At 59.0% G+C, this 11,691-nt stretch overlaps 2 protein-coding genes across 2 annotated transcripts; one reads left to right on the top strand and one right to left on the bottom strand.

Moving 5' to 3' along the window:
• Positions 1-3,054: 3,054 nt before the first annotated feature.
• Positions 3,055-7,588, top strand: SSTR4 (somatostatin receptor 4). The gene is made up of 3 exons (XM_082756744.1): positions 3,055-4,270; positions 4,454-4,605; positions 4,965-7,588. The coding sequence occupies exon 3, from the start codon at positions 5,013-5,015 to the stop codon at positions 6,210-6,212; it is 1,200 nt and encodes a 399-aa protein (XP_082612870.1). The 5' UTR covers positions 3,055-4,270; positions 4,454-4,605; positions 4,965-5,012; the 3' UTR covers positions 6,213-7,588.
• A 132-nt stretch (positions 7,589-7,720) lies between these two features.
• On the bottom strand, positions 7,721-10,937 carry THBD (thrombomodulin). The gene has a single exon (XM_082756743.1). It carries the CDS (start codon positions 10,845-10,847, stop codon positions 9,186-9,188), a length of 1,662 nt encoding a protein of 553 aa, XP_082612869.1. The 5' UTR covers positions 10,848-10,937; the 3' UTR covers positions 7,721-9,185.
• Positions 10,938-11,691: the final 754 nt, after the last annotated feature.

The following is an 11,691-nucleotide window of genomic DNA, read 5'->3' as shown; positions in this document are numbered from 1 at the left end:
CAGCAGGGCGCTGCACCCCCAGGGGGATTTGGGCAATGCAGGGCGCAGGCTGGACATGGGCAGAGGCTCCCCCAAGGCCCAGGCACCCAACAAGCACCCCTGGCTGCCCGTTAGCCACAGGAGAGTGGTCCAGAAACAAAACCAAGGGGCCTGGGGTTAAATGAGAAGCAAATGAATCTGCTGCTGGCAGGCCAGCTCCAGGCCCTGCTAGACAACATGAGTGCCATCTGGATGGCTCTGCTTCTGCAGAAGGAAAAGGCTCTGCATGCTCCACTCTCACCTCTGTGCTACAGTGAGAAGAGATGGAAGCATTGCTTCTAGTCTGTGGGGGAGCCCTGCATTCCCCCCAGGCTCGCAGTGCTGGGTGCTGCTGCAGACACCCTCCTGCTGCCAGCTGCCAACAGTTCCTGGCCTCAGCTCAAGCACCGTGCCAAGGGCTCTGCCGCGGAGGCAGAGGCACATGGAGAGTGGCAGTGAGGAGTGGGACCATAAGCCCAACCCAGGGGTACCTATGTGCTAAACAGGGATGTCCCTACATGCTGAAGGGATGACCCTACATGCTAAAAGGGATGCTCAACCCTAGGGCACCCAGAACCCTTCCACCTCCAGCCATTACCCAGCGGCTGGAAATGAAGCTGGAAAGAAAATCTGATTAGAAACCAGTCATAGGCTGGTAATAATGAGGTAATCAGCCACAGGGGCTGTTAACTGAAGGAAATGATACATGCCTTATCATGAGGGGCGTCTGCATTAACAGTGAGGCATGGAAATTGGCCTAATTTGAGGCAAGCACGTCAGCCGTGTGGATGTTCCTGCTGGGTGCAGCCGTGTGCTGTCACAGCGAGAGGCAGCACCTCCAGGCCTGCTGCAAGCTCTGCCAGCCGCGTGGCTGGGAACCCTCCCTGCAGCACAGGCAGCTACTCTAAAACACACGTGTCAGGCATTTTCAATTTGGAATATTTCACCTGTTCCACTTTGAAACCACATTTCCCTTTTTGTAGGAAAGATTACCAATAAATAAATAAATAAAACACAAAAACTTCCTAAAAGGAAAGGAAACAAGGCCTGTTCTAGCTAGCACTGCATTTCACTGGGTTCTCCCGTGGGCCAGAGAAGAACAAGACTTGTTCTCTTCAGGCCAGCCCGAAAGGATTACTTTGTTTTGCTTTATTTGTTTGCCTTGGCTGCTCCTCCGATGGATGGGTCTGGCCGAGCTCGCAGAGGTAGCCAGGCCCTGCAACAACAAGCTGCTGTTCTGTGGTGGTTTGAGATGCAGAGGGGTGCTGGGGCTGCAGGGCATCACAGGAGACCTGACCCTGGTTCTTCTGCACACCACGGGTGGCAAAGCGTCCCAGTGCCACCGCCAGTGGGGACAACAATGTACTGCTTGCTCCCTCCTCACCTGTGACAGCGGGCCAGGCGTTCAGGCCAGGCTTGGCTGTTTTTACCTCTTTTGGCTGTATTTCAAGGTGGATTTTTCATTGCAGCCACTAAAAAGAAGGCATAGACTGCCTTTTGTTGGGAGACCTGGCAGGGCACAAGGGAGGCTGGGCTTTACAAATGTTTAGCTAGCGGTGATTGTACACTGCCTTTGGAGGGGAAAACATGTGCAGCCAGCGCTTGCCCCCAGCATCAGGCATGCCCAGAAAAGTGCACGGCGTTGCTTTTACAGGGCTTTAAGTCAGTGGGTTGCAAACTCAGCTGGGTGAATGCTCAGCATCCAAAAAATCATCTCCATGTGCCAATTGGGGGTGTCTGCCTTTCCCACGCACTGTCAGCAATCTCCCCTTCATTTCCACGCTCCCTGGGCAGAGCTGCGTGCAGCCCAGCTGGGATCTGGCTTGGAGCTGGTGTCCCTACCACAGCTAGACATCGGATCTGTGTGCCCTGCTGGGACCCGGTGCCTCAGGGGATGTCACCACTGCCCCCATGGTGCTGATGGCTGCAGTGAAGCTCCTGGGGAGAGCACAGGCGTTTGACAGCTTTTATTACTGCAGGCCATGGGTTTCAAGTTGGGGTTGGTTTTCTTTCCCTATCAAAATATCTCTTCATGCTACCTTGGGGGAAATGGGGTCCACTTTATTTTAAGAATTAACCATCCCTGCAGCAGTTTTGCTCTTCCCCACCCAAACCTTTTCCACAGAAGGACTGGTACCAGCAGCCTAATACGAGCAAAAGTCCCACTCGCCGCTAAGGAGCTTCCTCCGTTACAGTAAAGAGCATTTACAAGTTTCCTGTTCCTCCTGGGAGGTGGAGGGGCTCGATGCAACCCGCAGGCAGTTTCATTGTTTTATTACACACTTTCCGGTTGCCGTCTGCAACAGGAACCCCTGGAGCACCGTGTCCCCCCCAGGTCTCTGCGCGCAGCCAGGCAGACCCTGTGGGCACAGGGGACCTGCCACCACGCTCCCCCCTCTGGCACCCCTTGCTGCACAGTTTGCAGCTGTGGGCACCAGTCCCTGCTCTGCTTCTCCACCTCCGTGAAATTTAAGCCAGTATGTCCTCGCCATTTTTTTTGCCAGCTGCACAATTAAGTATGGTCGTATATTTAAGCACCAAGAAGAAACACATACCTGCGTTCCCATGCATGTAGAGCCTGTTCTCAGTAATATAATATAAGCATTTGTCAATATCCCTGTCCCTGTGGCCAAAATCCCTTCCACACACAAATGTGCTCGCTCACTCAGCTGTCTGACAGCTTTCTGCTCCATCCTGACTTCCCAGAATCTCCCACAGGAGGTTGCCCAATGCAGGGACCTGGGAGCATGAAATGCAGGCAAGTGAGAAAAAATTCTCTTGCTCCGGTGACGTCCCAGTGCAGGATGGAGTGACAGCGTGTGCGTGAGCTTTGTTCAGATAAGTTAGAAAGTCACAGGGACGCACATGTGTGCAGCAGGGCTCTATGCTGCTTTTGGGGGCTGCCTCCCTCCCCATCCTGCAGCTCAGCCCCCTGGGAGGACAGTCCCTGCGGGTGGTGGCCACAAGCAGCACTGATGCTTTGCCAGGTCCCAGTGGGAGCACTTTTATTAAAAAAAATAAATTGATTTTTGAAACATGGGATTAGAAATTAGGGAGCAATTGATTAAGAATGAATATGTAGGCAACACTCATTGCTTAATATGTGCTACATTTGCGATGTGTCTGTGCTGCGCTTAGGCCTCCAGATAACAGGAGCCCCTGGGACCCCAAGAACCAGATCGAACCAACCATATGGTTCAGAGATAAGGAGGACCGTTCTTAAAAAAGGATGTCAAACATGCAAGGCCTTGAGATAACAGGGGCTCCTCAGATCTGGAGAACCGGACCAAAGCAACCTTATGGCCTAGATTGTGACCAGGGGCTCAGAGAGCATGCGCAAGGAGATGATGTGAAAAGTTCAGCCCTGATGAAGACATCTTACTTCATCCCCACAACCCTCAGCGCCCACCACCAGAAGGCACCGCGCAAGTGCAGAAGGGAGGAGTTTATGGAAATGACTTCTTGGAACTAATTTTAATACTAAGCAGGAACAGGTCATGAATATGTATAGGCACACTGGGAAACGTCATGCGTATGTAAGTCTTTACTGCATATAACCAAAGCAAGTCGCCGTGTTAGGGGCACACGACTTTGGTGGGACTACCCCCCATGCCGCCCAGCACTGCATAAGCATACCTACCTTACAATCTTACTGATTGTGGGGTCAGCTTTCCGTGAGTCAATTTTTACCCAAAGCTGGGGAGAAAACATCTTGTGTGTTACATTGAGAGCTCAGCCTGGCTGGGACAGGCTTTGCAGCCCTCTGAGCCCCTTTTATACACGGCCCCCTTTCACCCTTTGCCCCATGAATTCCATCTAGGCTCTGATTTCAGACAAGGCTTTGGGTGCATCACCGCTCTCTGCACCCTCCTCCACCAGCTCTTTGCCCGAGGCCGGGCTCTGGGGCAGGGACCTGCGCAGGAGCTGTGGCAGCCACCACCCAGGGATGCATGGCAAGATGCGGGATGTGCACCAGGATGACGGATGCGTGGCAGGATGCGGGAGCGAGCGCGGGGGGCGCGCTGCCTCTCTCCCGTCGCCAGGGCAACCGGTCTCCATCGCCTCCCACCCGTGGGGGACCCCCGCAGCCCCCGCTCAGAGCTGGGGGCTCAAGGCCCTCCCTGCCGCGGTGCTGGACTGCAGCATCCCCGCCTCCGCAGCAGGCTTGGGACGGCGGCGGGTGGGAGCGCACTTCCCTCGGCCACGGCCAGAGCAAGAGGAACGCTGCGAACCTGAAAGGGAAGGGAGAAGGGTATGTCGGGTGCTTTGTTTTGGATTGGCAAGTGGAGAGCATCGATCAGAGATCGGCTTTTGTATAGATACGTATTTATTTATTCATATGGGAAAGCTTATTTACATGGCACAGGTGAGGCGGGTGAGTGAGACTCGCCTGCATTCAAAACTGGAGAGCGTGGTCTGTCTTTCACTTTAAAAGGTTTGGATCCTGCCGGTCATCTGATCCAGGTCAAGCAGGACTTTACCTTGCCAGCAGCCCCTGGAGCTCCTCACCAGCGTGGCTTGCAGCACCCGCCGCTGCCCCTCAGCAGTGGGCCGGGGGGGGTCTTTCAATCCCTGGAGGATTGAGAGGTAAAATATCTCCAGATTGCTTTCACATTCTGCTTGCTTTCCCTTGGGGGGGGGGGGGGGGGGGGGGGAAGCATAATGAAACCATTAGGATCCGTACAGGTTCCTTAAGGCAGAGGGTGGCATTGATTCCCAGGCGATGTTGCCAGGGTGCCCCATGCTGCACCCGTTCCCTCCCCACAGCCCCTGAGTGCACCAGGGGGCCCCTGGCCCGGGATACAACACTGCTGGGAGGGGACAGACAGGCTGGGGGGGCACGGGGGCCCTCGGCCAAAATCTGAGGGGTTGGCAGGGGAGTGAGCCCCACGTCGACCACACGCCACAGCTCCTGTTCCCTTCTCTGCCCTGCACCCTGCCTGCAGGCTGGCACCCATCCCGCCGGTGTCCCCCCCCCATGGGCAACCCCCAGCATGAATGTTGACGCTGAGCAGCTGCCCCTCTGGGCCACCTCCGAGATGCCCCCCAACACCAGTGCAGCCTCAACAGAGGCTGGCCAGCTGCAGGGGCCATCGGCATGGGGCGGCAGGGCGGGTGAGATTGCTGGCATGGTGGTGATCCAGTGCATCTACGCCCTGGTGTGCCTGCTGGGGCTGCTGGGCAACTCGCTGGTGATCTTCGTCATCCTGCGCTACGCCAAGATGAAGACAGCCACCAACATCTACCTGCTCAACCTGGCCATTGCTGATGAGCTCTTCATGCTCAGCATCCCCTTCGTGGCCACCTCAGCTGCCCTGCACCACTGGCCCTTCGGCCGGGCGCTGTGCCGCACTGTGCTGGGTGTAGACGGGCTCAACATGTTCACCAGCGTCTTCTGCCTGACGGTGCTCAGCCTGGACCGCTACATTGCCGTGGTGCACCCATTGCGGGCGGCCACCTACCGCCGCCCACGTGTGGCCAAGATCGTCAACGGGGGCGTGTGGCTCCTCTCCTTGCTGGTGGCCTCGCCCATCCCCATCTTTGCCGGCACGGCGACCACCCGTGACGGCCAGGCGGTGGCCTGCAACCTCCTGTGGCCAAGCCCGGCCTGGTCAGCCGCTTTCGTGGTCTACACCACCCTGCTGGGCTTCCTGCTGCCGGTGCTGGCCATGGGGCTGTGCTATCTGCTGATCGTGGGCAAGATGCGGGCTGTAGCGCAGCGGGTGGGCTGGCAGCAGCGGCGGCGCTCTGAGGGCAAGCTGACACGCCTGGTGCTGATGGTGGTGGCCATGTTCGTGGTCTGCTGGATGCCCTTCTATGTGGTGCAGCTGGTGAACCTGCTGCTGCCTGGCCGCCTGGATGCCACGGTCAACAACGCCTCCCTCATCCTCAGCTACTCCAACAGCTGCGCCAACCCCATCCTCTATGGCTTCCTCTCCGAAAACTTCCGGCACTCCTTCCATGGCGTGCTGCGCCGCTGCCTCGACGCCAGCCTCTGCTGCTGCCACGCTGAGGCGGGGGCTGCCGAGGAGGAGGAGGAGGAGGAAGAGCCCCTTGACTACTGCGCCGTGCCCCGGGGTGACGACAAGGGCAAGGGCTGCATGTGCCCGTCACTGCCCTGCCAGCAGGAGCCCGCACACCCTGAGCCCTGCTGCAAGCCTGGCACCCTCCTGGCCAAGACCACCACCTTCTAGGGTGCCCTGCACCCAGCCTCCATCATCCTGGCAAAGGGGATCCCAGATAGAGAGGGGGCAAACCCCTGCAGTGCTGCCCCCATGGCTGCGCACCTGGGTGGGAGGACACCGGAGGGCAGCTGGTGCTTGGCTTTGCTCCGCAGGGTTTGTGCCAGCAGTGGCACCGGTTCTGCAGCCCAGATGCCGTAACCTCCCCTGGAACACGTGTGGCTTCTCCATCCCTGCTGCGCTGTGGCTCCCTGCCCCTGTGGGGATGCAGTGAGCAGGGGCCACTGGAAACGCTGCATCTGAACTCTGCAATGGGGGACAACACTTTGAGTTCTCCCACTGGTCTGGGGAGAAGATGTGGTCCTCTGTGAAACAGAGGAGAGATCCTGAGCTCCTCCCGTCCCCTGGCAGGCAGTGGGGAGAGCCATGGGGTGAGGATGTGCACAGCCAGGCCGCCTCTCCCTGGGGAAAAGCGGGGGCTGCTCTGCAGAATGACTTTGCTGATGACTTTGCTCCCACCCCTGCTTTTCAAGGCGCTGGACTGGGGCATCCCCCCAGTGCTCTGTGCTCTCCAGTCGTGCTGTGCAGCCCAACAAAATAAAAAGCCATAACGCTGGCCCGTCACACAGCTAACAGCCTCGGCTGAGTCATCATTGCCATCACCCTTGCCACCGAGGAGCCTTCGCTGTGGCCCCTTGACACCAGGCGAGTAATTGGGCTAATTGCCAGGTCCTGCCTCGGGGCGGGGGGGGGCCTGCGGGAGGGCAGAGTTAGGCATGAGCCCCTTGCCCAGGCTGCGGGGACACTTGCTGCCCATGGGGGACACAAGGCTGCTGTTACGGCAAGGATGCGCCCTGTCCCACAAGCCTGGGCTCACCACTGCCACACGGGACCAAGCTGGTGAACTGCTGCAGGGCTGCAATTCCTCATGGGGCAGAAAGTGGGCTCAAGGAGTGGAGGTCATGGCAAAAAAAGTCACCTGCCAAATTTAACAGCAGCTTCAGCAGAAGCTTTAGCAGGTGCCAAGGAGCCCTGAGCTTCCCTTCATCTATAAGGATAAACTTCAGGTCCCCTCCCTAAAAATTCCCCAGGAAAAGCACTTTGGCATTTTCCACAAGAAAGCCTGGGAGACCCAAGCCCTGCTTACTCCGTTTGCTGCAGACAAGCATCGCCCTCAAGGGCATCTTGAGCACATAGCCATAGGAACTGAAGACCGGTGCTGGAGCTGCACTTACCAGGCTGCACCGAGGTAGCATTAAATTAGCCATTTCCAGCTTGTTTGGTTTTAACTTTGTCCTTTTAACATTATTCTTGTTCTCCACTATTTATGGCTCATTCCTTCTATTTTAATCCTGCTGGTGAAACAACCAGGAGGGTGTGCTTTCAGCCCGAGTCTCTGCTAAGAGCCCACAGCTCCTTTTTTGCTTTGTTGGAGCCTGTGGCCCCTGGAAAGGCTACAAGACGTTGGCTGCCAGGCAGGGAAGGCTGGGGAAGGGGAGGAAGAACAGCTCGTTCCCAGGTTTCTATAAACCAGACGGTAAAAGCTTTATTGGTCTACACACAAAATCACAACGTGATTGTGCATTGCGTAGGGTACATTTCCAATAAATAAATATTTACACACGTGCTGGGTCTATAAAACAGCAGGGTCAACCATTTACATGAGGAAAGTGACAGTTCACGCAGCATGCAGCCGGTGTTTGTCTCAGTGGTGGAGCTCCATCCCCGGGGGGCACAGCCCCTCCAGCCCTGACCCCAAACTCCCAGCCCCAAAACGGGGCCCAAAGCCTTCAGCACCGGCTCCACTGCTCATCCCAGCATGACTCCCGGACCCGCACTGCCAGCCCCGGTGGCCCAGCGCCTGATCTCACCCCCCAGGAAAACCCCACAGAGCACTTTCCCTGGATCTTCCCCCAGCTCCATGCTGGATCCTGCTCCTGCGAATGCCAGTGGGAAGTTTTGCCACTGAACTTCGACATGAATTAGATTCATCCCTGGACTAAAGCTAAGGGAAAAAAAAAAAAAAAAAAAAAAAAAAAAACAGGAAAAAAGCTTGCGGATGGGAGGGGTGGGTTAAATTGCTCTGTAACAAGCAGTTTAATCCAGCAGCGGCAGAAAACGACGAAAGACATGTGGAGAACACAAGGCACGGTCTCAAAGGTGCTGAAAACAACCCTCCTTAGCATGGAAAAAATTACCCTGGCATTCTCAGTATCCCCTTTTAACCTCCGCACCCCCCGAAAGTCCCAAAATGGTCAAAAGGAAGAGAAACTAGCGTTCCTTCCCCGCCCCATGATGACACCCAGTAGGGTGGCTGCTGCCCCTTTTAATAGAAAAGTGCTCAGCTGCGAAGAGATACGTACGCAAAAAATGGGGAAGAGAAAAAGTGATAAAATTTCTGCCAATGATGGTGATGGGGGCACAGAGGGCAGGCAAAGTACTGACCAAAAGACCCGTGCTCCTTCTCCCATCATTTATCTGTTTTAAAACACTAAACCAAATCCAGACAAAAGCTGGAGCATCCCAGCTCCTCTTCACCCTGGGCAAGCCTTCATCCCCAGCCTGCGGCGCTCTCCGGCTGAGAAGAGGGAAAATTCAGGCGAGACAAACTCCCACAGCCCACGGTCCTCAAGGCAGCTGCTGGGCGCGTGCTCCCACACCGGGGCGAGGCAGATCGAGCTCAAATCAGGTCCATGCGGGGCTGGTCCTACCACAGAGCTCCCCTCTGGGGCCTCCCCGCCCGCGGGCTCGGAGAAGGGAGCAGAAATAGGAACTGCGCAGCGGTGTGCCTCAAGCCCTCCCCGCTCACTGAGGCACACGTTCACGAGAGCCAGCTGAAAAGCAGCATGTATTTTTTGGTGGTGGGGGTGATCACAGCTTCTCCTGAATTCTTCTTTATCATTACAAAAACGGGGAGGGAAGGGGAGCTGAAAATAAACTTTACCCAGTTCCAGTTCACCTCTCGCTCTGTCCCACCCGGTCTCCCTACAGTTTCTGGCCAGAGGCGGCACAGCCTGCAGTCACCTGCTGAAGTCCCATCTCCTTCTCGTGGGGGCTGCCACACTTGTAATCCATGGAGGCGGGCGGCCGGCAGCGCTTCTTGGCCAGGTGATACCCAACAGCCAGCAGGACCAGGGCCGCGCACAGGACGCCCACGGCGATGCCCACCAGGGCACCGGGGTGCAGGTGCTCCATTTTTGGTGGGCTGCGGCTGGGGCCGGGTGTCCAGAGCTCAAAGTCTCCTGAGGAGCCGTCTTCCAGTGGGGTTTTCTGGCAGTGGTTCCTGTCAACGAGCACATAGCCATCGAGGCAGTGGCAGGTGTAGCTGCCGGGCTGGTTGGTGCAGTTGTGGTCACAGAAGTCCATCTCGCACTCATCGATGTCTACACACATGACCGTGTCGTTGCCGGAGGCCTCCTCCAGCAGGAAGCCCTCGGGGCAGTAGCAGGAGTTCGAGCTGCACTCAGCCGGGCACTGGCTGTGGTCACAGTGCAGCACGCAGCGGGAGGGCTCCTGCGCGTGGACAGCGTAGCCAGGCATGCAGCTGCAGCGGTAGCCACCGGGCACGTCCTCGCAGCGGTGCTCGCAGGGTGCCGCGTAGCAGCTGGAGACGGGCTGGCAGTGCTCCCCCACCATCTCATAGCCGTTGTGGCAGCGGCACTCGAAGCCACCCTCGGTGTTCAGGCAGGCCTGCTCGCATAGCCCCGGCGACTCGGTGCAGTCGTCCACATCCTCGCAGCTGCTGCCGTCGGGGGCCAGCCGGTAGCCGGCCTCGCACATGCAGAGGAAGGTGTCGTCGTTGGGCACGCAGTGGTGCTGGCAGGGCGCCCCGGCGCAGGGCGAGGCGCAGCTGCGGCCGTCGGGGCCCAGCGCCTTGCCGGCGGGGCAGGAGCAGCTCGGCCGCCCCCCGGGCTCGGCGCAGCTCCCCTCGCAGCCGCCGCCGGCCAGGCGGCAGGACCAGGCGCCGTGCTCGGAGCGGCCCCAGCGCAGCCCCCCGCCGCCGGCCGCGGCCGCGCAGCGCAGCTCCAGCCCCAGTGCCGGGACCAGCGCCGTGCTGCCGGGGGGCAGCGCCAGGAATTCCCCGCCGCGGGCGCCGAAGGGCGTGCGGTAGGCGGCGGACAAGCCGTCGGCGGGCGGCAGGCGCGGGCAGCTGTCGGGGTAGTTGTACTCGCAGAGGAAGCCGTCGGCCGGCTCCTCGCAGCCGCGCTCCTCCCAGCGCAGCTCCCGGGACACGGTGGCGCAGCGGCGGCCGCAGCGGCGCCCCGACGGCCCCCAGTTGGCGTAGTCGGTGCGGCTGTCGCCCGTCACCCACTGGAAGCCGCGCAGCCGCTGCTCCGGCTGGGTGCAGGCGGTGGGCAGCCGAAGCCCCAGCCACAGCCGCCCGCTGCGGTTCTGCAGCAGCAGAGCGATGGCCTCCTCGGCCACGGTGGAGCGCACGGTCATCAGGTGCCCGCCGTGCCGCTCGCAGGCGGTGCTGGCGGCGGCGAAGGGCAGCGGCGCCCAGAAGACGGCGAAGCAGTCGTGCTCCAGGCACTGCGCCCCCGACGGGGCGGCCGCCGCCTCCGCCGGCTCCGGCTCCGCCGGCTCCGGCTCGCCCGGCGCCGGCTGCAGCCCGGCCAGCAGCAACAGCAGCGGGAGCCGCCGCATGGCGGCCGGCCGGCACGGCAAATCTCTGGCATGGCCCCGCCGCCGCCCGCCGCTTTATAGGCGCCCCGGCCCGCCCGGCCGCCCGCCGCAGGAAGGAAGCGCCTCCGGGGACGGGCCCCGCCGCCGCCGCCGCTGTTGCGCCCAGGGATTGCGGCGGGGGCGGCCCCGGCACTGAGTAAATCCCCGCCGCCCCCCGGCCCCGCCCGGCCCCCCCGCGCCGCAAGGCTCCGGGCAGGACCCGCCCGGGCGTTCCCGCGGGGTGGGGATGGGGATGGGGAGGGGGGGGGAAGGGGCGGTGTGCGCCCCCTCGGGGGGAGGGCGGCAGGGCTGGGTGCCGCAGGGATGGGCGGGGGAGGGAAGGAAAAGTGAAAAAAAAGAAAAAAAAGAAAAAAAAAAAAGAGAGAGAAGAAAAGAGAAGAAAAGAAACTAGAAGAGAATAAAAAGAAAAAAAAATAATAAGAAAAAGAAAAAAAATAAGAAAAAAATAGGAAAAAAAAAAAGAAAAATAGAAAAAAAATATACGTAAAGAGGAATGGAAAGGGAAGGGAAGGGAAGGGAAGGGAAGGGAAGGGAAGGGAAGGGAAGGGAAGGGAAGGGAAGGGAAGGGAAGGGAAGGGAAGGGAAGGGAAGGGAAGGGAAGGGAAAAGACGTCAAATAGTTTTTAAAAAGAAGAGAGCGTAAGGAAAAGAGATCCAAGACGAAGAGAAGGAGAAGAAGGAGCACCACAGGGCAGCAGGAGCTGCCAAGGAGCCCCTGGCACAGCAAGGCCAAACTGGGAGAGGGGCAGTGGGGGCCCAGCAGCGCCCAGGGAACAGAGTGAGGCCCTGTGACCCCCGCTCGCCTT

This window comes from Aythya marila (assembly GCF_965140915.1).
Source record: "Aythya marila genome assembly, chromosome: 3".
Taxonomy (NCBI): domain Eukaryota; kingdom Metazoa; phylum Chordata; class Aves; order Anseriformes; family Anatidae; genus Aythya; species Aythya marila.
This window is presented reverse-complemented; position numbering and strand designations above follow the sequence as displayed.

Bases quoted from the DNA above. Each gene is read 5' to 3' on its own strand.
- SSTR4 (XM_082756744.1), top strand. From the start codon at position 5,013: ATGAATGTTGACGCTGAGCAGCTGCCCCTCTGGGCCACCTCCGAGATG.
- THBD (XM_082756743.1), bottom strand. From the start codon at position 10,847: ATGCGGCGGCTCCCGCTGCTGTTGCTGCTGGCCGGGCTGCAGCCGGCG.